The 25029-nt window shown below is 41.3% G+C and overlaps 1 protein-coding gene across 1 annotated transcript in view; it reads left to right on the top strand.

Annotated features, from left to right (window-relative positions):
* The window catches only part of sdc3 (syndecan 3), a 31780-nt gene extending 8647 nt beyond the window's left edge, over positions 1–23133 (top strand). Inside the window, exons 2-5 of the mRNA XM_079367821.1 lie at positions 13396–13489; positions 15368–16176; positions 18029–18218; positions 20001–23133. Of these exons, the coding sequence (XP_079223947.1) occupies positions 13396–13489; positions 15368–16176; positions 18029–18218; positions 20001–20167 (1260 nt within the window). The 3' untranslated portion in view covers positions 20168–23133. The remainder of the gene's footprint in view (positions 1–13395; positions 13490–15367; positions 16177–18028; positions 18219–20000) is intronic.
* Positions 23134–25029: the final 1896 nt, after the last annotated feature.

The raw sequence follows: 25029 nt of genomic DNA, 5'->3' as shown, positions 1-25029 counted from the left end.
ATGATCACAGAGTGTTACAGCAAACACTTTGGAGCTAATCTATGAATTAAACTATCATTCACCAGCCATTAGATTCTTAAACCCACCTCTTAATTAATTAGTGAGTGAGTAATGACGCCACTGAGGAATGAAGATATCTTTAACCGTGCTACTAACAGTCAGAGATAAGTGAACATATTCACACCGGAAGCTTCTTTAAGTATTCTATAGCTGAGGTGATTTAACAAAAGCTGATGGGAGATATAAAATGTTTCAGGCACAAATTTGAACTCCTTCAAAAGCAATTTCTTTACTGCTGGAGGCTGCCTGTTCATTTTATTAGCTGTTAGCGGCTAGCTTGTATGTTGTATGCTTGTATGCTATCATTCTACAATGAAACATTTACCCAATATTTATTCCCTTAATATTTAGGAAAAAAACGAGGGAATAGTTTAACATTCATGATTATTCATTTTCTGTCTTGGTATTGTGTCACTGTGTTAAGCCTAACACTGGAGTTGTAAAGTTGTTAGCCGCATAGATATCTAAACGATGTAAGCATGGATCGTTAAAGCAGTCACTTTAACTGTTTTAGTCACAAACTTAGACCTGTCCCTGAAGAAGAGCCTGTGTTTGTTTGACCAGTCCATCCTGTAGAGCATCAAGAAGGAGGATTTATAGCACCACATATTAAAGGATTGGACTTAAGAACAAGCTGCCATATTTGACGAGAAGGGCCTGTAAAAATGTTAAATAATGATAACTGCTGCAAAATCAAATTGGACAAAATATATAAAATAACATTTGTAAATCCACTGAGACAAATCACAAGTTGTTCATTAAAGAAAGTAATGTCTCATATCCTCTTTGGCTAATTAGTTGAAGTCTTCTGACCCTGATGCTTTAAGTTAATCTGTGCCTCATGATGATAGATATGTGATTAGGCCAGATCTCAAGACCTACTTAGTTCAATATGAGGAGCCTTAATGATACATGAAGAATCAATTGACAATCTGGATACATCTCCAGGGTTTGGGGATGGATGCCAGTCCGCCCATAGTCAGTCAACCAATTGGAAGGAGCCAAAAGAGCATAGCAAGGTCAGCCGCTCAGGGATGCCCCCTGTGCAGTGATTTGTTTATCTCCTATGTGTGTGTGCCTGAGAGAAAAGGACAGGTATGGCATGATAATAATATGCCTCATGCCCTCTGTGCACACTCTTGCAAAGGTGCATCCCTCCATTCCAGATTGAATTACACAGGGTTGATTGGATTTTTTCTCCTCGGCATCAAAGACAAAAACACTCCTTTTTCATTCTCCTCCCTTTCAGCCTCTGGCTCCATCCATCCCACCATCAAACCCTTTTCTTTTCCTTTTAAGTGTTCTCCATTTTCACCAAAACTCTGCCTTTTATGCATCAATTTCTCTCCCTACTCTTGACATTCCTTCCTTAGGGTCTGTAAAGTCGCATGACAGTCATTAGCCTGATTGAAAAGGGTGTAATTAAAGGAGCACACACAGAGATGAGGTCTTGTGATTCCCATATAAGAAGAAATGTGATTCTCATCATGTTTGTGTCTAGTTTGTATGTGTGTTTTCTTGGGTGTGTGTTAAGGTTTTTCGATTTGGGCTTGAAAAGAGACCATTGATTACCGTTTCTGAGAGTACTCAAAGTGCCCCTCTCCTCTGGCTCTCTGCAGCACAAAGACATCATGGTCCGCGGGGCGCTCGCTCTCACACGCAGCCGCATTTCTGAGCCCTTTTGAAAAGTTCCTTAGAAACACCAGAAAAGTTCCAGCCACAGGCGCCACACCCTCCCACTGGCCCTGCAGAAATAGGCCCATTGAGCCGGGCTATAATCACACACACATCCACAGACACACACACACACATTAAAAATCAGCATTCACTTGCTTCTCTATCTCCCTCTCTCTTGAGCACTTCATGGAAGTGGCTACAAAATAACAGCCATAGACCCACCAGCCAACCAGCAGCATTCAACACTCACTGCAACTTTTCTTCACTAGACATCAATGCAAAACACACACACACACACACACACACACAGACACACACACACACACACACACACACACACACACACACAGTCAGAGACACTCCTTGAACACCATGGACAAACCTTCCAACACACACCCTCATCACCATACAAACACACAGCGTTGTATTGTGTAGTGTGGGAGCGGCGGTTGTGTTAGAATCTCAAGGCATTTCTGGCTGCAGAACAGCGACACACACTCTCTCTCACTCAGAGATGCATGTTTCATAAGGTCATATATAATAAAGGAGGAATCCACGCAGAGAGGCCCTGCGCGTGTGTGTGTGTATGTGTATGTGTCTGTCTGTGTGTGACTGCATATATGTGTGTAGCTTTGAATTGTGATCTCTAATCCTGCTGGATTGTCAGATTAGTGCAACAGCTGGCTTCTACATACAGATATACATCTCCCTGTTTCATCCATCCTCCCCCCATACTCAGCCAGGAGCTGCCAGGATCTGTCTGTGTGTGTGTGTGTGTATGTGTGTTCTTGGTAGCAGACCAGCTGATGTGTCACTACACAGTCATGTGACCTCAGCTAAGTCTGCAGCGAGTTTCAGTGTCAGATGCTCCTTTTGGTGGACATATAGAGAAATGAAGGATAAAACACACTCAAGATCTAGTTATACAACACAGAAAACAGTCTCCCTCAATGACCATTTTTATGCTTTTATGATGCACAATCACTATCCGCTCTCATCTTAATAACATATCAGTGCGTTTCCTGTGACTCCTTCACAATGAAGCCTTTCAGTGCTTCTGAATAAAGCTTTTAATGTGAAGCAGCAGCAGGAAGTGCTCGATTTACATTAGCAGTAACCTGATACAGCTTTTGGTAAACAGTGGAGCTGATATCAATGAGATGAAATTACATAATGCTGGATGACATTCATTCATTGTCTCCTGTGAATCCCTGCTGTGTAGGAAGGTAATGTGAATCCGGCACGTCAGTCCCTGACTCCTTCAGCTCCCATAAACACTCCTTCTTTAGAGTGCGAACTGCAGAGAAACAGAGCAGAAAAATGTATTTATTGTTGGCAAGAGGTCAAACGGCCTGCTTGTGAATGACTTTAACAATCAAGTTGCTTGAAATGAGGAATTATCCAAGCACTGAATGAAGGAAAACCCGATTCTATTATATTGCTTTGTGATTTATTGGCAGGGAACCCAGTTTCTCATTTTTTGAGACACATCATGACCTCCACAATCAATTGTGTAAAAGAGGGCAGGCAGGCGCCTTCCAGCTTATGATGATGAATCGTTGCACTAACAATGAGGCAAACAATGAGCTACGCTCTGTTGGAGGTACACTAAACTGCCACAAATGGATTTTGCTTTATTGTTCTGACACATGTTGAGATAAATATTAAAATTCGTTCTGCGTGAAAAGATATTTAAACTACCATTCACAAAATCAGATGCAGGGATTTCTTCCTCCACTATTCTCCTGTTTTGTTTCTGACCAAACCACTGTACCGTATTTTTAGACTCTCCATAGGGGCATTCATCACTTAAAGCATCTCTGTCCATATAACTGCAGAAAGATGACATTAGTGCTGGGATGCTTTCAGCCGGGGTTTGGTGCTGCACTGAGACGGCTTAAGGGCCTGAGCAAGCTGGAATAACAAACTGGAACGATTGTAACACCATCCTCCCACAGGTTTTGTACATGAGAATTAATATGGCCAACGTGGCGGCGATTTGGATCAGCCACGGTGAGCGCTATCAGGAATTTGATCGGCAGAAAACACTAAAAATATCAAGAGGGAGGAAAAGTGTTTCATTCATTTCCTGGCTCTTACATGAACATGTTTACAGTTTTTACTCCATGGTTCACGTTAATCGGTCATAGGGAGCACTCGTTTGTGAAAAGCTGAGACAAACATGCAGGAAAAGATCAGAAATGTGTTTTGCAAAGAGAGTAAATCAGCATTTCTACCTTCCCACGCAAGGCTGCTTAAAAAATCATGTCCACAAGAATTAATTGGAGTAGTTTATCAGAACATTGAACAAAATGTTGCAGCTATAAAAGTCCAACTTAATTCTGTGCTAAAATCTATATTAGTCTGAAAACTGACATGCACTCCTTTTTCAATGAATCTTAATGTTGTTAGATTTTATTTAAGGCTTCAAGTATCACTTATCATCTTTTAAACAGCTAATCAGGGGCAAACTGCTCTGCGGGATCCCATTTCCAAACACAAATTGATCTCTGCTCATGACCCCCTGCTGCAGCTGCAACTGCAAAGAATATCTTCACACTAAATGACAAATTAAACTTTAAAAATGTGACTTTATTTACTTGAATTACTGCAGTAAAAAGAGGCCTGAAGGCTAGAAGTACTTAGACATTCATCACAGACATTAAAACTGTGACAGTAAATGTATGCATTAAGAATATCGTTGGATCATTCTGATGGTTGCTGGATGGTTTAGTCCCACAGGGCGAGGGTTTTTATCCATCATTTATATGTAAAAACGTGTACATTCATCTCATTTAAAGAAGCCATTTTTGTTTTCTAAACTACCTAACAGCATCGGGACTTCCTTTTAAGTTTTAAAGCTTTTAGCAGTGAGCTGGGAGGAAGGTTTGGTAGCTCAGTTTGATGCTTGAAAAATGGATGCATTACTGAACAGCGCCCTGAGCAAGAGTTTGACGTTTTAAAGTGACCTTTTTACCCTGTATATCAGATATCTGTAGATTCAAAGTCTGGTCTGATCAAGATCTTCATCCTTAATTTCATTTTTTTTCACAGTGTTTCTGAACAGTGCACACTCAGGCAATCGTAGAGTATCTAAATATAAAACAGCTGAATAGTCTTGCTTGAAGGAATATAGTGAGCATCTCACGTTCTTTTTGGCGGTTGAGTTTGCATGGCATTGCATGTTGAATGTTTTTTTTTTTTTTTTTTGCCAATTAACTGAACTGTCTACCATGAGAAAACCCCTGCAGGCTAGAACATGCAGGCTCCACAATAAAAAAGTACATTGCATGTTCCCCCTTCCTTCAGGTCTTCCTGCTTCCTCATGCCAGTTAGGTCAATTGGGGACTTTATTTAGCCTGGAGGTATAAGCGGGGGTGTGAATAGTTTTCAGTGAGCACAGTGATTGACCTGTGACAATAGCAAATTTAGTTCTTGCGATCCTTTTAATAAAGGAGGAAATCATGAAAACCAATGGATGATACAATGTTTTTGCATTACTGTGTTGTAGAACATTTTCAGTGCGCACAAGTTTTTAAGGTTTTTTGCAGATGAACGTGACAAAAGCAAAGTCACAATGTCATGAGGACAAAATATAAGCACCATAAGTAGACCACAAATATCATTTTGCAATTCTACAAATCTTCATGGTTTATAGGGTCTAGCTGAGGCTCTTTTTTTCATCTAGTTACACTTTGATCTTCTCGATTTGCTCTCAGACACCCATCTGGAGTGTTAGAATCACCAGCTGTGTATCTCCATCCACCAACTCCTAACATTAACACAGTAGTGGCTGGAAACACAAATAAAGAGGCCCTTTCTGTGCAGCTTTCCTGAGAGTTGTTGGACATTTTCACTGGAGAGTTGTTCTATATTTAGATCGACACATCGCTAACATGAATCTGCTCATCTTATTCTAAAGCATGAACTCAATTTTGAAAACTAAAGCAAAACGTTAGCGCTGTTTATTATGTGTGACTCAATAAGAGAGTATGTGTGAGGATTTGACCTTACCCGAGGTAACCTGACACAGGCCTTCTTCGATCCCTTCGGCTGTAGCGTGCAGGTGTGAGCTGTTTAAGGCTAACAGGAGTGCGTTTGCCTGACGTCATTGCTACAAGATACTGTCTCGTCACCTGACCACCTTTGTGTGTGTCCCTGCATGTGTGTGTGTGTGTTTGAAGGTGCGCAGTCTTTCTGTGCTAATCTCTGCTGAAGGTGGCAGGTGTCTTAACCAGGTCATCACCTGGTAGCCTACTCACACACACACACACACACACACACACACACACACATGCACTGCCCTCTATCTCTCACATCTCCTCATCTGACGCTAAGTGTGTTAGCGTCCAGGTTTGGCTGCTGTCCAACCTGCCCAGCTGGTGAGAGAGGAGGAGGAGCAGGGCGGAGATGGAGACAAGGCAGCAAAGCAGAAGATTGAGATAGATTAGAGGTTACTTCTGAAAGGCTTAGGGAAGAAAGACGGGTGCGGAACAATAAACAGTAAACATTTTTTGCTGTAAAGGTGTGATTACTCGAAGGGCATGTGCAAAGCAGTCTGACCCTTTGCAACGAGAGAGTTACCCTCGGTCCATTTCAGCGGGGCTCAAACACTCTACACTCTTATCAGTGAAGGTCAGGTGGCTGTGGAGATGAGCAGACACAGAGATGGCTGTGAATCAGCTGCTGCTTCATAAAGCGTGGGCACCTCCACCTACAGTGAATTAAACTGCAGGGAGGTTAGAAACAAGGCCCTTAGAGATCACTTTACCTCATTTCAGTCTCATATTCCTGCCAGATGATTATTACTGTCATGCTGCGTTCAAACACTTTGTTAAACAGTCTGATATGAAACATTTCGGCTGGGCCAGGACACCCACAATGAAGTGTAAGCCATTCATTGTCACAATAATACTCGATTATTCTGGTGAAGCAGCTCATGTTAAGCCTTGGTACAAATTTGAACTCACTCGACTCAGGTCGTGTTTGAGCTCAGGCAGAAATACACGTTGCACTGTACTTCTATCATAATCACCTGCCATAAATGTGAGACGGATTTGCTCATGTATTTAGATAAACTCAATATACTTACACTTAAGTAGACATAAGAAAAAGGTGAAAACGCGTAGTCACAGAGTATACAGGACTATTATGAACATACAGTAGATGTTAAAGGACTAATACATTGAGGATGCATAGCTCAGCGATGTCTTCAGACAAAATGAGCATCAAATGTTTATATGGACCGCCTAGTGTTAGAGAGATGTCATCCACACTAAGTGTTGTACTGTGAATATATGATTATCCTAAGTACCACATGGCCTCCAGGACTATCTTTACTGATCCCGTGGTTACCAACCTGTCTGCCGAGAGCTGCAAGATGCTCGATAGATCAAGAAGGAAGAGCACGCTCTTTTCAGCCACTTCAATCGCTCTTACTGTTTGAGTAAACTGTTTGTGATGTAAAGTTAGTGAAGTTATACAGAAATGGAATTCGTGTTTTTGCTTTACTAATTGCGTCATCGGATATAATTCATTCATTTCCTGCCCTGCTTGGACTTTCGTGCTGCTGCTTTTATTTTTTAATTTATTACAAGTCCAAAGAATACTCTGGGTAGATTATTGTATCAAATCGTAGCATAACATATCGTAGCGCATCAGCTGTATCTTATCTTACTGTACCGTGTTGTATTGTGTTTTAGTACATTGTATTGTATTGTGTACTTTTATATCTTATCCTTATGTATTATTGCATTGAACAGTGTTCAATCATTATATCATATTTTGTTAGATAACAAGCAATCAAAATAATGGAATTGAATTATTTATTTGTATACTTACCACTTTTTTGTGAAAAACAACAAATTATGGGATGCAAATGCCTCCACATCATTATTGGATTTGAGAAAACATATAAGATTATTCATTTCCTCCCTACATATACACAGCGTGGTGAGAAAAATGGCCATAAAAAGAAGAGCACAATGGACATGACCTCAGTGTCTTGCTCATTGTGTTTCTGTCTCCTGCTCTCCTCCAGCACTGTGGAAGCAGTAAATGGAGGGACAGCAAGAGGAGTGGGACTCACAGATGGTGCCAGAAAGCTGAGGGAGTATTCAAATCATTCTTCACAGTTAGAGAGCTCTGAGATGCTGCAGCAGCCGAGAACATTTGCTCCGATAAAATCTCACATATTAAAAAAGCACAATTAACGATTATTTCTCGGAAGCAGAGCAGCACTGTAACTAGGACTTGAATGTGTGTGTGCGTGTGTGTGTGTGTGTGTGTGTGTTTGCGTGCATGCATAAGTGTGTGTGTGTGTATATATGTGCCAGCCAGGCATTGTGCAGCAGGAGCTGCAGCCTCTCGAGTTACTGAGGAATGCATTTGAAGTCAGTCACAATGATGCTTTCTATCTGCCGAGCAAGCTGAGGGGGATCTTCTAAAATGAACAAGACCAGCTTGAAAATCAACTGAAAGAAGAAAGAAGAAAGAATTGGATCATGCTCATCTGCTAGCTGACTTCCTCTCAAAGTCCAAAGAAAATGGCTGTGCGATGAAATCTGTGACCCTAAACTTGCCAGTAGTTGTGATTGTAAGCGTGACAGTTTGTCTGTCTCTACATTACAGCCCTGTGATTGACTGGTATCAAGACCTCACTCAGTGTCAGCTGGGATCACTTCCGACCCCCCGTGACATGAAACCAGAAAAGCATGTATTCCATCATGCCACTTAAGGATAACACTTACCTGGTCTTCTTTTGTTTGTGATTCTTCTTCTTCTTCTCTTATAAGAGTACATCTGGAATAAATAAACTTCTGTGGATTATTAACACGCACACACAGGCAGGCACACTCACAAAGAGGCGATGGGATGAAATGTATGGTGAAAAAGTCGGATGTCACTTTTAGATCAGATTTCTACCTGAGCTATGTTGCGACTGCTCTCAGAGGACACACCTGCTTTGCCAGAAAAAACCCCCAATGTATCTGTTTCTTTCCATCATTTTCCCCTTTTCCTTTTTCACTAGCATACATAATTATATCCTCCATGCTCCCAGATTGTTTTCAAATGACTCCAAATGGCTCCACATGTCTTCTTACAATGGAAGCGCTTCATACATTGCCAAAAACCAGGATTGCCTTTACTCCGCAGACCCAGCAGAGTATAACTGTCATCTTACTTCCTTTTATAACGAATGGGAACAAAATGCAGCGGTGGAGGGAAATTGAGGGCAACATACAGATGATTTTGGCCCCGGGTTATGCGTGTGGTGGAGGGAGCTCGTTGCGTCTCGTTGTGGTTAGTTAGTTATGTGGTGCAGGCAGAAAGAACTGCTGTTTATAGCAGCTAAAACAGAGGCAAAATGCAGAGCTGGCCCTATTCAATCACGTAAAAACACACTTGATTACGTCTGAGGGGCATTTTGTCTCTGCATGTACGCATGCACCACAAACAAAACCTGTCATTATACTCACACAAATACACACACACGCACACACTGTAATTGCATACAATGACGCACCACTGCCCGCCATGCTGTGAATTCACACGTATAATATCATATATTAAACATGTTGAGGCACACAGCGGGATTACTAAATACTGTTTGAGGCTGGGACAAACATGGACGATGCACATTTAAACACCAACTCCAAAACTGAAAGGGAAAAAAAAGCTAGCCTAGCCTCTGCCGGAGGGTGCTGTGTGTATAGGGGACTAGTAGTAGGGGCCCCTCGGGTGAGCTCTGGGGGTTGGGTGTGTGTTTATTTAATGTGTTGATGTGTGTGGGATGTTTTGGGGGCGAATTCAAGGGGCTTGCCTAAAGATAAAAATGGAGTTTGAGATGAAAGGAAAATAGGGCAAGGACGGGGATATACTTGCTTTGAGTTTGCCGGGGCGAAATAAGGCGGAGAGGGTGAGGGTGGGGCTGACGGAGGGGGGAGAAGAAGGCGGGGGAGTCGGGGGAGTAGACTGTTGTTTAGATGTTGGTTTTGAGGGTTGTTTATGCAACGTTACGTAACACCTTTGCTTGTCTAGAAAAAGCTCTTATACATGTTACAGTGTGTGTGTGTGTGTGTGTGTGTGTGTGTGTGTGTGTTTGTGGGCTCTATCTATCCCAAGGATCAGTTTTACAATGAAGACCGTTGCTAAGAGCAACCTTAGTCCTGCACAGAAATCCCCATCTCCCAGTTAGAATCTACCAACACACACACACACACACACACGCGCGCACACACACACACACACACACTGTGCTTGCATCAAGACGCCCTTTCTATACTTTTGGCTACTTTCAGGGTTCGACTTAACCAGGCCTTCACTCAACCATTTACACCCGTTTGCTCTCATAGAGTGAAGCTTAAAGCCCCACACATTCAGTCCTCTTTGCTGAAGCACACATCCCCTGTGCACTGAGGCTCCAAAAGAGTTCAAGTGAATTTGATTTTCAGGAGGTACAGCTAACGTTTCAGCCTCACCTCACGCTGAGATGTGATGGACAGAGATGCTCAGGTTTCTAGATTCCATTATGCTTTTATTGGCTTTTAAAGGCGTCAGGTTTCAACTGTCTGGAGCCGGGGAGGAGCTTCTCTGCCTCTGTGTGTGTGTGTGTGTGTGTGTGTGTGTGTGTGTGTGTGTGTGTGTGTGTGTGTGTGTTTGTGTTCATGTGTCACAATTAGCATCAAACAGGCTAGCAAAGACAGCGTATAGGGCTTCAGGGTGGGTTTAAGATTGCTGAAAAAGATACATTTGCTTTGCCCTCAATTTCAGCAGTGGACTTATGCTTTGCCAATACCTGGAGCCAAACCCAGCTCTTTGTTATTGGCATCCCAACTGTTTACTACCTAATGTGCACTGAGTTAAATCTGGTTTAAAAATGCAAGAATCCAAGAGGAAGAATTCAGCTTGTAAATATTTAAATAAAATAGCAAATACAAACAGTAAACAGTTCTGCATTCAAAATGTAGCCTAATGTCAATGACCCAAAGGCAGAACCAGTCTCACTGTCCCAAAACAGTTTATGCTCTGATAATAAAATGAGCTTAAAAATAAACTACAGCTTGAAAACTCTGTCTCCCCCAGAGACAGGTTAAGGTTAACCAATCAGGGTTAAAGAATTTCCTAAAATGGATTTTGTATTTTATCTTTGTTGATTTTTCTCTTTTTATCAAATTGTTGATCAGTTTCTTTACTGTTAGTCAGTTTAGTCATGGCCTTTTTTTTTATTTGAAAAGGGAGGAGTGTTTTTTTTAACTCAACATTACTAAGTGACATTGAGTGAAATGTTTATCTCAACAACTTGTATGGAAAATAATATCTAAACTGACTTTGAAGTAAAACTGTATTTAAAGCGATGGAAGTAAAGGTTCTTTTAGCTATTGAAACCTTTCTGTTTTGATTCAACAATTATGTAATGAATAAAATGTTCTATCCGTGTAGAAATAGTTTGAATATTGGGGTAAACCAATGGAGAGACAATATATTTCAAAATGAGTACACATTGGTACACAGTGGGGTTTGAACTGCGGTGTGAAATGTGTCTTTGCTCTCCAGTACGGGTGGTGTCTCTTAAGTGCATGGATCTGATAGCAGTATTAGTGCCCCAGTGTAAAGGATGAGTTCAAGTGAGTTTATGACTGATGTGAGAAGAAACAGAGAAAGATGAATGAAGAGTGAGGAGGGATCAGCCTCAGAGTGACCGTAGGCTGGGGTCAGTCGCTGCAGAGCTTGAACCCCCGAATGACTAATCTCTCTTAACCCAACCCTGACAGAGGTCACAGGCAAGCTAATGCTTTCCCTTCACAGACATGGATAAAACAGGCCCAGATTAAGGTGCAGTGATGAGTGGAGAAGATATAACAGAGATATGATCCAACAGAGATATTTACTGTCAGATTACAAAGTGCTGCTGAAAAACTCCAATGTACATCTTTTTTTTTCATTATCACATTCAACTTCAAACAAGGTTGAAAATAATGATAAAAAGGATGTACCAACAACAACAACCTACTATTGTGCAAAGTCATCAATAGAACAATGAACAAAGGTTACCATGTGCTCTGGAGACTGTGATATGTTTGTTTCACTTTTGGATAAATTAAATGTGAAATATTTAATACAAATCACCAAGAAATAAAACCTTAATGACTGTAGAGATCTTATGCTTTTAGTGTGGCTCCACAATGAGATTAAGAGTTTGAGTTTTAAGATGTCTCAACAGCTATTACAAAGTTTTCATTGCATCTATCCAGAACATAAAATATCTGAACAACTTAATGTTCAGCAATGTTCAGCCTTGTGTTTAAAGCTTTTAGTCAAGGACTAGAGAAACAAGAATAACGTCGCCCACTCACAGCTTATTTTATGTCATGTAAGCGTTCTTAGATCATGGTCATTCCGTGTCAATTTATGTGCAACATGAAGCTATGAATTAACCAAATTGTGCTAACAGTAGCCTGCTAAAGCAACCATGCAGGACACAGGCATGGTGTGGTTGTGGTACGTTCTAATTGATAACTCCCTCAGCAGTAGTTTGTTGTGGTGTCATGCTGGATCAAAAAGTCACACATTCTTCCTTTGAGTCATTGTACGCATGGCAGACATCAAACCTGTATAACACAGGTTTTGAGCATGTTAACATGCCACAGCTAGTGCCAAGTGCTGAGCTAAACTGCTGGCATTGTTGTGGACATGTATGAGTGTAAGAGCGTTTTCATTGACAATTAAACCAAAATTCTCTCAATTATATTGACAGTAAATTTGGACGGTGCATGTCCATTTTCTTTGGTTGTGCAAAAGGGAAGTCAAAATACTGACATATTGTGCTAGTGACATTTGGAGCAGATTTAATATTCCAGCCTTCCCATTAAGCACATCATACATTTAACTTACCAATAAAACGGCAAACATCCATGATGTTTACTCTCGCTGTTTCTTTGCGACTTTAACACTCAGTGCCGCATTTGTCAACATGGAAGCCGTCTCCATGATTTAAAATGTGGTCAGTTGGTTTGGGAAGCTCCCAATGTTTTGTTTCCTTTTGGTGAGCTGTCATATTGTCCATCTTTTTTATATAGTCTATGGTTAACTGGTTGGTTAACCATTTTTTCCTGGAAATAAACTTCACCTTCACTTGTTATATATAAGTGGAAGTTCAATACAAAATAAGACATTTTAATATTTTGGCTTTGGGAATGTGAAATTATTTAATTATTTTCCAGCATTTTGTACTCTAACAATGATTATTAATGAAGGAAAAAACATATTTCACAGATGAATTGATGATAGAATAAATGGAGCAGTTCAAAGGGAGATGCCTCCGGGTCCTCTGCTACTTTATAGGCTGAGCATCACTTGTAACGGACATGTAAGCAGAGACTGAATGAAGCCCCTCTCTCCTTTAAAGCTTTGATGTTTCTCTGCCAAAACCCCAGCTTTAGATCAACTCATTAACTATGCTCCTCCACAGAGTCACAGACAGACAGATGTTAGCCCGTCCACACATAATGCAGCCCCCTCTCAGACAGTTCTGTGTGTGTGTGTGTGTGTGTGTGTGTGTGTGTGTGTAATCTACCAAAGTGGTGTCTCTCCTAAATGAATTGACAAACAGCATGGCTCATCTCTAATCTGTCTCCCCCATCTCTATGTATCTCTCAGGGACAGACTTGGTCACCGTCGATCGATGATGAAGGCTCGACGAGAGACGAATTCTACGATGACGAGGACCTCTACTCAGGCTCTGGTTCTGGCTGTAAGTATGTGTGTGCGCGTGTCTGTGTGTTTTCAAATGTGTGTGCGAGGTTACACACTAACGCCCTGGTTCTTTCAAACCCGACAGCTGCTGGGTTTCAATCTGCTGACCCTGAAGACCCCTAACCCCCCTCAGTGTCCTCGAGTTATGGCCACTCTGCTCAACAGATTACACACAATAAGGCTGCACACACACTATACAAACACCTTGCTCGACTAGAAGGGCAGGTTTTTGATTCAGATTTATTTGAAACACCTTTAAACACAGACACACCCTTGCAAACAAGCAACGACCCGGGCTCTTTTCAACCAGATCTTATTTGCTATAATCAGATTACAGTCCACACAGATTAGGCCATCACACGCACACCAGCAGTCCTGTGCACCTATTTACAAGCTTTCTGTCTGCATCTGAGTGAACTTGCTGTCGGCGTGAGGAGGAATTACCTACTTAACGTAAATCACATTGGTGTAATTCAGCCTGATTTTCTGATCTGGCAGTTGAAGCTTGAACGTGGCTCTTCTTATTAAGCATGACTCATTGAGGGCTGCCCTAAGTTTAGGCACTGCGATAGTGGAGAGACACACTCATAATAAATTACAATTCAGAGCAGGAGAGTGCAGCAGAGGCACCCCCTGTGGTCAAAACAGCGGCCCAGCAAATTGCTTTATCTCATACGGTGATACAGAGCTGTCTGATTCAGGAGAGCTCATTTTCAACAGATGGATGTGCATTTTGCCTCTGAATGTGGCATTTTAAGGCGTCTAATAAGTTTCACTGAGGCTCCATGGTTCTAGTCTACATTTCTGTATCCACTCCAGCTCCATTGTCAGGGTTCATGTCTTTGAGCCTGTAAATTCAAATTGCTTCCCTATGCGTCACTGCATGAATGAAATGGAAGGTGCTATGATAATGCTATCATGAGATTTAAGAAGACAATGAATCAGTAAGTGCAGTCATCTCGGCTCCGTTCTCCTCTTCTCACACCGCCGTAAGCCGGGTAAAATGCTGCTCACATGCATCTCTTTTCACGTCAACTTTAATAAACTAAACACAGCACACAACTGAAAAAGTGTTTTGATACAGCCGAAGTGTAGTCACACTCATTTACATATTTCCTGTTTCTGTTGTCACAAAGCTAAATGAGCAGAAAATAAGGATTTGATTGCAGCTCTGATTGCTGCAGCGAGTCATCAATAAAATCACTACTTTAGAGGCAACAGCCATTGACAAAACAAACAAAGCGAGCTGTGTGATTGTCTGTGCTGGCTTTTAAATTGACTGTGTTCTTAAAGAGCCCGCCTAACTGATACTACACAGAACGATTAGTCATGGAGAGTACACAACCAGTGTTGTATTTTTGTCCCCTTTTAGATCTGGAGGAGTTTTTCAATTAAATCAGTCAGTGTCCCCTTAATGTCTGAATAGTCTGAATAAGTTGAAATAAATCAGAAAGAACTTAATTCTGTAATTCCATACAGTATGTGATATCCCGTCTAAAAAAATCCCTGCGAAAAGACTAAATATTTCCATGTATACTACTTTGTGTTTGTCGACAGTCCCACAGTGCTATCCTGAAGTCATGCAACGCTGCACCTGTTAGTCATGATATAAAATGACAGAGACTGACGTCTCAATTTACTGCTGAAAGAGTGTAAATTGTTGAGTGTTTATTGTGCAGGGAGAATAGAATGAGCGTCTAAGGGATTGATTTCAAGCACAGTCTCTGGTTCATAGTTTGTGTGCGAGTGTGTGGGTGGTGGGTTGGCTGATGGATCTTATGTGTGACTGAGTGAGATGTTTCATCTTTTTTTAACTCTGCTTGTTGTAATGTAGTCCTTTTTTATTAAGTAATCTCACCTCTCTCATCTTCCCCAGTTCCTGATATCAGTATAAGGCCGACATCAGCAGGTGTAACCTTTACCACGGAAGAGCCCCTCCTGCTCTCCACTACACAGGCCACAAGCCCTGCCCCCTCTGCCTCACCTGCGGCTGAGCCAAGCCCCAACCCAGAGGAGCCCACTGCCACCCCACTGCCAACTGAGGCAGAAGGAGAAAGCGGCGTGTTCTGGGAAAGAGATCGAGAGCTGGAGAGGGAGAGAGAGGAGGAGAGGCAGAGGGAGCTGGAGAATGAGAGAGAGAGGGAGAGACAGAGGGAGAGGGAGCGAGAGAGGGAAAGAGAGAGGGAGCGGGTCCGAGAGCTGGAGAGAGAGAGGGAGCGAGAGAGGGAAAGAGAGAGGGAGCGGGAAAAAGAGCGAGAGAAAGAGAGAGAGAGGCAGAGAGAACGAGAGCTGGAGAGAGAGAGAGAGCTTGAGCGAATCAGGGCCGCTGCCCAGACCACTGCCGCACCACGATCCCCTGCTCCTGTGGTGACTACCAAGCCGGCCCTCATCCCTTCAGAAAGCGCAGTGCCGTCTTCGGATGACCTGAGCACCACAGAGGAAGACGACGACGTCTACCTATCACCTGAACCCACATCATTCTTTCCTGGGTTCGACATGGAAAGCACCACAGAGGAAGACACGCTCACCACAGCAGAGAGCACACCTGAGCCCACGACAGGGGCACCCACCACCACCACTGTCAAGACCAGGATCCCCTTCAGGCCAAGGGTTCCCTCGACAACAGCCACTCAGGCGACTCCAACAGAGAGAACGACCCGCCCACAACAGACAGTAACTTCACAGGTACGATTGAAGTTCCTTCAGTTCACATCATTATGTTGATATGGAATAAATGTAATCATATTTGAAAGTCAAAAGCATACAGAATGTTTATAAATGAGCTTAAAAGATCCCATTGGTTGTTTCAGTACTGCAGAAAGAACCAAGTTACTTTTCCCCTGTATTTCCAGTCTTTATGCTTAGCGAGGCTAATAGCCTCCAACTCATGACATAACAAACAGGCAGTAAAGTACCATCAACTCTCATTTCACTCCAAGAGAAGGTCACAGTTGTAACAGTTTAAAAAAAAAAACATAAAACAATTTATTGAAGAGACAAAGCCTCCTTCCTCAAATTTCAAAGACCAAGGCTGGTTTCAGTACATTTATTTTACCTATAGCCAACAAATCCTATAAAAATAACCTAAACATAAAATGACAATGAACTTTTTAGACGGCTCTATTTTGTTTGTGGCTCTCAACCTATAGGCCTAGTGCTTTAATAAGCATCTTGTATTTCCCAAAAATCTATTATCTATTATAATCCATCAGTTTACTTCTGGAAGACCAGGCAGTGCCTAAATGAGATGTCATTTGTTTTGTACCGAAACACAACTAATTGGTTCATCTGTTTGGGGCTATTTCAGATATGGATTCATTCAGTGTCTTTTTAACAGCAGCAATATGAATGTGAAGTTGGAAAACAATGACACTGCAGTGGACATTAAGATGAAAGAAAATGTTGCCTAATGATACAAATGGTTTATTTATGTGACGTGAAGACACAATTTGTTGAACTTCTGTTTTTTCAATCTGTTTTTATTAAACACACTTCACACATATCGGTCAGTAAACACACATGCACAAACTAAATCCTATAACATGCATTAATGGAAATATGTCAGAGTGACTCCACGCATATGAGCCAAACGGGCAGGCCAAGGTTTTGTGCCTTGATGAAGAGCACGTAGGCAGGTCCTGGAAAGTAAACTGGCAACTCTACAGCAATTAACACTGATTTCCATACTTTGGTCTTTAGTGGGACTTGAATTGAACTTATTGTCCTCCCACGCAGATCCTAAAGGCTGAACTGTTGCCACCCAAAGAAACATTATAAGGGTTTGGCCTCTCACTTGTTTAGAGGAGAAAATCATAATTTGTTCATTTTCATTGACATTAATTGAGACTGCAAGATTTAAACTTTAGTTTTCGGCGAAACACCAGCAGCTGATGAGAACTTTGAGAAATAAAGTACTGTCTTACATAAATAAATTTAAAAACAACAATTTCAGTTACGACCAACGCGCGCGCACACACACACACACACACACACACACACACACACACACACACACACACACACACACACACACACACACACACACACACACACACACACACACACACACACACACATTAGTTTTTTTATATATATATATATTCTCTACTGATGGAGTCATTTTGTTCGGTAGCAATAACATTTTGAGGTTTGATACCCACCCCACCATCTGTATGCCTCTGTACCACTGACAGCTTAATCATTTACAGACCAGACTCATTTCACTGATTGGTTTGCTTCTGTTTATCTGAAGCAGTCCTGCATTAAGGTTTGATGCATTTAGATTCATCTGGTTTTCCACATTATAATTTAGCTGCCAGATTTTATGAAGTGTGTATAGATGTTGGATAATAAATGACTTTCCACCAGTCAAAACATACAAAGGCTCATTGTTTCAAAACGTCAACCTGTGCCATGGAAATGTTTCAGTTTGTGTTGGTTTGGATGAGATTCAGCGAAGCAGCTACATGGAACAAATGTGATTACATCAGATGTAACATTTCCTGACATTAGTTCCACTTCTCTTTCTCTGTTTCAGGAGGGTATCAATGAAGTGGGTGCTGCAGGACCGAGTGGAGATTTTGAGATCCAGGATGATCGGCGTAATGATCTGGGTCGAGGTATAATGCCAGTGGATCCTGATCTGATTGGCAACACAGTGGATGCAGGCAGCTCTGCCGCCCAGCTGCCACAGAAAAATATCCTGGAGAGAAAAGAGGTCTTGATAGGTAGGAAAATCTCATCGACGATCTTAGCTCTGTCGCTTTGTCTGCTTAATAAACAACTAAGTTATCACTTCTTAGATCAACAGATTTCATTTTCCTGTTGCCTCCTGTATTCTTTCCCTGATTTTTGGGAGCTGCTAAGATGGCCTTTGCTCAAGTTCACGTTTTGTAGATTCATCATGATAAGTGAATGTGCTACTTAGCCCCGTTTGACCTGTTGAGAACAAGCAATCCTCTTCTCAGGCTATCCAGACCCCTCCTTGCACCCCTCTTTTTCTCATCATTTCCCCTCTGGGTAAATCCAATTTCTTTTCAAGTGCCCCCCTTACCTCCCCCTCCTCATCCCATAGAGCTGTTGAAGAAAGTGCAGGAGCAGCCAACTTGTCTGACCTGACTGGCTCTCTGTCTCTCCTTCAGCTGTTCTGATTGGTGGACTGCTGGCGGTGGTTTTTGCTGATTTCCTGGTCACCGGTAAAGAGCAGGAGGCAACAGATCTTAGTTTAGAGCGTGTGTGAACATATCCGGCACTTTTTTTTTTTCACATGTAGTGTTGTACATGTGTAGTCACTTTGACCTATAGGGGTCACATGTTGAAAAATACGAGACATACAGTACTTAGAAGGTATTTGCAACTTCGACTCTAACTGCCTTTTGGCCAAAGTTTTGGAATAAATCACTAATTCAGCCTATTATTGTGATTTTGTAAAATAAGCAGTTGCATTTCAATTTCAGTCAGGTTTATTTTAAATATTTCAGAATATAAAAAAGGAATTCGTAATTTTCCCCCAAAATCTCGAGCCGTTCTAATCGGCTCTTGGACATATTTTAAACAATGATGGCATTGTATTAAGAAGATCCATAGAGTTGATTAAGTAACACTATGTGGGGTCAATACATCCTTTCATTGTTAATACTTTCTATAGTAGTAGTTAAATATGGATATTTGTGATAGACTGGGCCCATGGATGGAAATTTCTGTTTGCTAGCATGGCTAAAAATAGCTTCTTTTTTGTCAGTGATGGTAATGAAGATCTGATATTATGGATTCAAGGAAAAGTAGTTCATCATGTCTTTTTTATGAGAAACTGCTAATGGTGCACTTGAAAGAGTGAAATTAACATTTCTCATCTCTAGTATTGCAAATGTCCTCCACAGTAATATCAGTGATGGTCAAATGTCCTATTACTGCACAATATAATATTTAAAAAAACAACCTTTTTATACAATGATCAGAAATTATTTGAAAAGTCAAAGTGGGAAATAGTTTTGCAGTGACAACAAAGTAAACAGCTTCCACACAGTGAATGGAAACAAAGTTTTCCTCGAGCATTTTAGAAAATAAACACTTTGTTCTCTGTTTTGGCGTCGATACCAAGTAGTTTAAGGCGGAAGAGTCCCCCCCCCCCATTTGATTAGCACACACTACTCTATCACACACAGCAAGAGTTCACTAGCTATGTGAGCAGAAGAAGTAGAAAATGCAGAGTGTAGCAGTGTGATTCAAACAGTCACACCTGGTTAAAACAGTGTTTTGTCACAAGGCTGAAATGTAGCTCAAAGCTGCTGGCAACACATAAAAATGTTAGCAGCTAGCTGATAGTGACGCTGTAGTAGCACCACTTCCTTATAGTGTTCATATCAGCACGTGTTTGTTGTGTTTTAGTCTGTGGCAGGATGTAACAGTGATGTTTATGGTGTTTCTGTGTTTGTCCTATATTTCGTGTTTGTTTTTATCTGTTTTAGAAAGTTTTTCAGAAATCCCATTTCTTTGTGTTCTTTTCTCAGCTGTGATAGTCGGAGGAGTTGTGGGTGCCTTGTTTGCTGCCTTCCTGGTGATGTTGCTGGTGTACAGGATGAAGAAGAAGGACGAGGGCAGCTACACGCTGGAAGAACCCAAACAGGCCACTGTCACCTACCAGAAACCAGACAAGCAGGAGGAGTTTTACGCGTAACACTCATATTCTAAAGAGACGCATCGCACACCGAGGGACAGATACAGAGTGAAAGAGAGAAAAGAGAAAGATTCTCTAAGCCCCCCCCCCCCCCTCTTCTTCCTCTTCTTCATTGCTTCCCCTTATCTCCTCGCCTCTCCCCGTCCCTTTCTCCTCTCGTCTCCAAAACACTCTTGAGCGCCTTTCTCTCGGTGGACTCTGAACTTTCTTTTCAATGAAATCAAAAAAGAGGACCAAAAAAAAGGAAAAAAAATCCAAATATATTCTGAAAAAATAACTCATACACACAAGATGTTTTTAAAGTAAATGTTGTTATTAATATTCTACAGATTCTCTTGTTCTGTATGTATACGATTATTTTGTAAGAAAAGAAGAACAAACAAAACAAAACACAAGCTCTTAATGTGTTTTCCAGCACACAAAAAAGTTCCTCTGTTTTTATGGAGCTATTGAAAAGGCAAAGAGAAGAGAGGAGAGGGGCAGAGCGAGCTGAGCAAGACACAAAAGACAAGTGAGAGGGGCGGGCTAGACCCTCATCCCCCCCCTTAAAAAACACACAGAGCATCTGGTTGGCTGCACAGAGCAAAAAAAGGTCAAAAGGTGAGAGGAGGGGTTTCTTTTGTGTCTTCAATCGCTCTGGTGCTAAGATGCATAAACATAAACATAAACAAATGCTAACACACACACACACACACACACACACACACACACACAAACACACCGGCTTGTGTCTGCTTGAAGGTCGCTCTGACCTCTCTCTCTGTACTTGGCCAACCAGATAATGCTGATCAACCTCAGCGTGTTTCACAATGTCGAGGCGCCGCTGTGGAAAACATCGGCTGGTTGCAAAAAAAAGGTTTGCACGAGCTCACCTCCAGCCGCCGGCCCCTCTGCTCCTTTAAGCTGTACAAAGACTAGTTACGGAAAGTAATAATAACCAATAATTTATCATTGTTTTGGGCTGGATGGTGATAATGATGATAACAATAATAATATAATAATGATACCATTATAATAATGACGATAACGACACTTAAACAGGAGGATATGTATTTAGCAATTTAAAAAGTTTATATGTAAATATTTGCATATTCATATCTGGCATCACTAACCATCTGCATGATCATGAAGATTTTTTCGTCATTACATCCTTCATCACTTTAGATGAGCTGTGCTCTCGTTTGCCACACGCACACACACACACACATACACACACACATCTCCACACCCACACAAGTGCAGACATATAACTTGCTGTGCATTAAGAACACACAGACTAAAATATTCTGTAAATCATATCATTCGAACACATATCAAACCCATCAACACCCTCTTTATGGTCATTGTGATTGTCATCACTTGAGATACGAGTGAGATCGATTGGTTTCAATATGTTATTGATTAGTTATGGATCAGTTGCAGGTTGGTTTAGTGTTTGGTCTGTTTGTGGTAAAGCACAACTTCGTGTCCAGCCAACATGTCATTAGATACCTCCCCACTCACACACCTTTTGCATGCCTCACTTTCTTTTTTGTCCATCATTGGCTCTCTGTTTAGGGATGGGAGGGGTCTCTGCGATTGGGGCTTAAAAAAAAAAAAAAAACAAGAAAGTGTGAACATGTGTTAAAGTTGCTCCCACAGGCACTGATTTGTCAAAAAATCTTGTGAACTGTCAACTTTACTCTGGTAGTTTTTGGGAAAGGGAAAATGAACGAGGGAGGGAAAGGGGTTTGGATGGCTTTGGACAAGGAATTCACTATATTCGCGCTGCAGCCATTTTCTTGGTATCATGCTCAAATGCAGTTAAACATATATATTCAGGTAACACATTCCTTTGTTGCAGTGTTTGCAAATTCAAATTAGGAAAAATTACTTGTAAGATACTCCACAATTTTTACATTATGACAGCATTAGGGCTTTCCACCCTGAGTGTAACATAACATACAAGAAAATGGCAGCAATGTTAATATGGTCAGTGTGTGGAGGCAGGAGGGCTGTGCTTCTATCTAAGAGATTGTAACAATAACCACACCAGTGCGACTGGGCTAGTAGCGTCTATTATACTCAGTACTGTAGAACAAAAATGCATGGGAGTCAATATAATACTAGTCTGGGTGTGTGCAGATGCGTTTGTGTGTTTTTTGTGTGTTTGAAAGCAAAAGTGGGGTGAGTTAAAGTAGGAATGTACTGTGGTTGAGTGTGTGTTCACCTTCTCCAGCAGATCTCATGCTCTTCCATAGACCGGTAACACACCTCTTCCACTCCTGTGTGTACGTCACCTGCCCCCTCACCAGTGTGAGAATATGTGTCTGCAACTCATCTAAACCCGCCACCTTTATGCGTGTATTTGTGTATGTATGAGTGCTTCACCTTGGTATTTCACAGCAGACTCTGTGTACGCTGACTAGCCTGTCGGTGTGTTTGTGTGTGTGTGTGTGTATGTGTGTGTCTGCGTGCGTATCGTCCATTCACTGCTGAATGAGGGACAGCTGGTCCCTCACAGTGGCTTTCACACACACTGACTGTCTTTTCACTGTCTGTCCGTCTCTCTCTCTCTCTCTCTGCCCCAGGATAGACGGACAGACAACATGCCACTTTCTCACAGGCAGGAATGATCTTAACACGTACTGTCTTTTCTAAAGTGTGTGTGTTTGTACCCATTTAAGCCTGCGTAGCCAAATAAGACGTGTGTGATTATGTATGAGAGAGAGAAAGATTGGATTTGTACGTGTGTGAGTGTAGGTATGCATATGTGTGTGTGTGTGTGTGTGTGTGTTATGTGTAGCCCAATGGAGGCGACACTACTCTATGTTTGCTGTTTCCATTCCTGTTTTTATACATTTGCATTTTTTTAAGGCTGAGTTTCTGTCATTGGCTGAGTGAGCGAGAGGAGGCGGATCCTCTACGCCACCGCCCTATCACTAATCTGCCACTCTGTTCCAAATAAAAACCTGATTGGGTAACTCTGTCCTTTCTTGTCTTTTATGCATTAAATGTAAGGTCAAGATACTGTTTTGCTGTCATTGATATAGGATTAACTCCATATAACTGGGGTGACCTGGGTCAGTGTCATTGCCCCCCACAAAAAAACGATCAGCCACAAGACAACTGAAAATACTCCTTAGTACCAATCACGTTTTGTCTCCATTTAACATATAAAACAACTTTTAGAACAAAAATGATGTGTACCCCCTGTAGATGGGTTTCTCCATTTTAAATCAGTACCAAGCATGAGTAACAAACACTTTTCATAGACTGCATTACATCCTATGTCCCCAGACACCATAGATTCTTTTAGTTTGCTTCTCTCCACTTTTACTCTGGCAAAACCAATATATTGGCAATCGCAAGCACCAGTTTGAGTTAGATTGGCATTAGATTAAGGTTGATATGTAGGTCTTTAGTGGTTGTTTAGGGAAAATTGAATCCTTCTACTCAAGGGAAATCTCAGAATGGAGGCAATATCAGTTGGGGGGGGGGGGGGGGGGTCACAGGGTGAAACTCCAGTCAGATATCAGGCATGCTATATGGTTAAAAGACAAAGTACTGCCATCACCCACATATCTTAAAACATTATAACTTGTTTGTTTGATCATTTTTTCTAGCCTTTTCTGTGATTTTGTTACATTTAATTTATTTTGTTTACAGAGGAGCTTGTCCCCGGACTTTGTCCTGCTGGACAGTTCCAGGCAAGCTCTTTGTTTGGTCATCAGTCTTTTTGCCAAGCTGAGTTAACCGGCTGGTGGCAGTAACTGTTTTTTCCATCCAGATAATAAAACATTATTGCTGCTCTCACAAAACTGCTGAAAAATTCCAATTTCCTGAACTGAGATAATGGCTGCTTATGATTTTCTGATCCTTCATTTTGTCGTCATGACTCGTGTCCTGAGAGCCCCTCCCTCCTTTACACTTTACGGCTGAGAGGAATGAACAACCAACTCAGGATTTTAAGATTTCGGTGAGCAACATGCTGGAAATTTAAATGAGTAAACGGCTTATGAGACCCACTTTATTCTACTTAAGTTGCAATAATTCCCTCTAAAATGTGCCATTAATCAAATTACTCAAACCAATTAAGTTTCAGTGAAGTTGAGAATTTGTTTAGCCTCTAGGGGTCATGGTATTCCAGCTTTGTTCATTAATATTTTGACCTGTCCAGGGTGTACCCCACTTTACATAATGTCATTTGGGACAGACTGCAGCCCTTGACAGATCCTGCTGAAGGTAGAGATAGATACTCATTACTATACAGCAGGTAGAACATTACAAATGAGAATGATTGCTTTTATGCCCAAATCACACAAATATTTTGTTTTTGGAGGCCCTCTGACACAGCCAACTGGCTGTGCACATAAAAACTTGCAGTTTGAAAGCCAAAGAGAAGTGATATTTTATATATCACTTTTATGAACAGGGGCTTTGCCAAACATTTTTTGGACAGGGATCAATCATCATTTCTGTGTCTACTAATAAAACTCTGCTACTTAAACTACAAGCATCGAGGTTTATCAGGAATTAATTAAAAATAAAGATGTTCCTATAACAGTCTCAGTATAAGAAAACTATAGCTGTGCGACACTGAAACGCCATAAAAGTTAAACACTGAGTTTGTTGTTGACCTTGTAAGTGCTGTATACATTTAATTTAACAGAATATATCTCAAACCTCAAATTTAAGATATAATTTGCAATTTATAGAAGAATAATAAAAAAATAAAACTCTTTAAATTATGTATTTTATTAGCTTGCTTCTCTATTGCTGATATTTTTGTCCCAACCCAACTTTGATTTATGTTGCTCACAGCAAATTATGAAATTAAAAAAACTGCAACAATTTTGTCTACATAGAGTGTCCTCGATATT

The sequence above is a fragment of the Symphodus melops genome (assembly GCF_947650265.1).
Source record: "Symphodus melops genome assembly, chromosome: 18".
Classification (NCBI taxonomy): Eukaryota; Metazoa; Chordata; class Actinopteri; order Labriformes; family Labridae; genus Symphodus; species Symphodus melops.
This window is presented reverse-complemented; position numbering and strand designations above follow the sequence as displayed.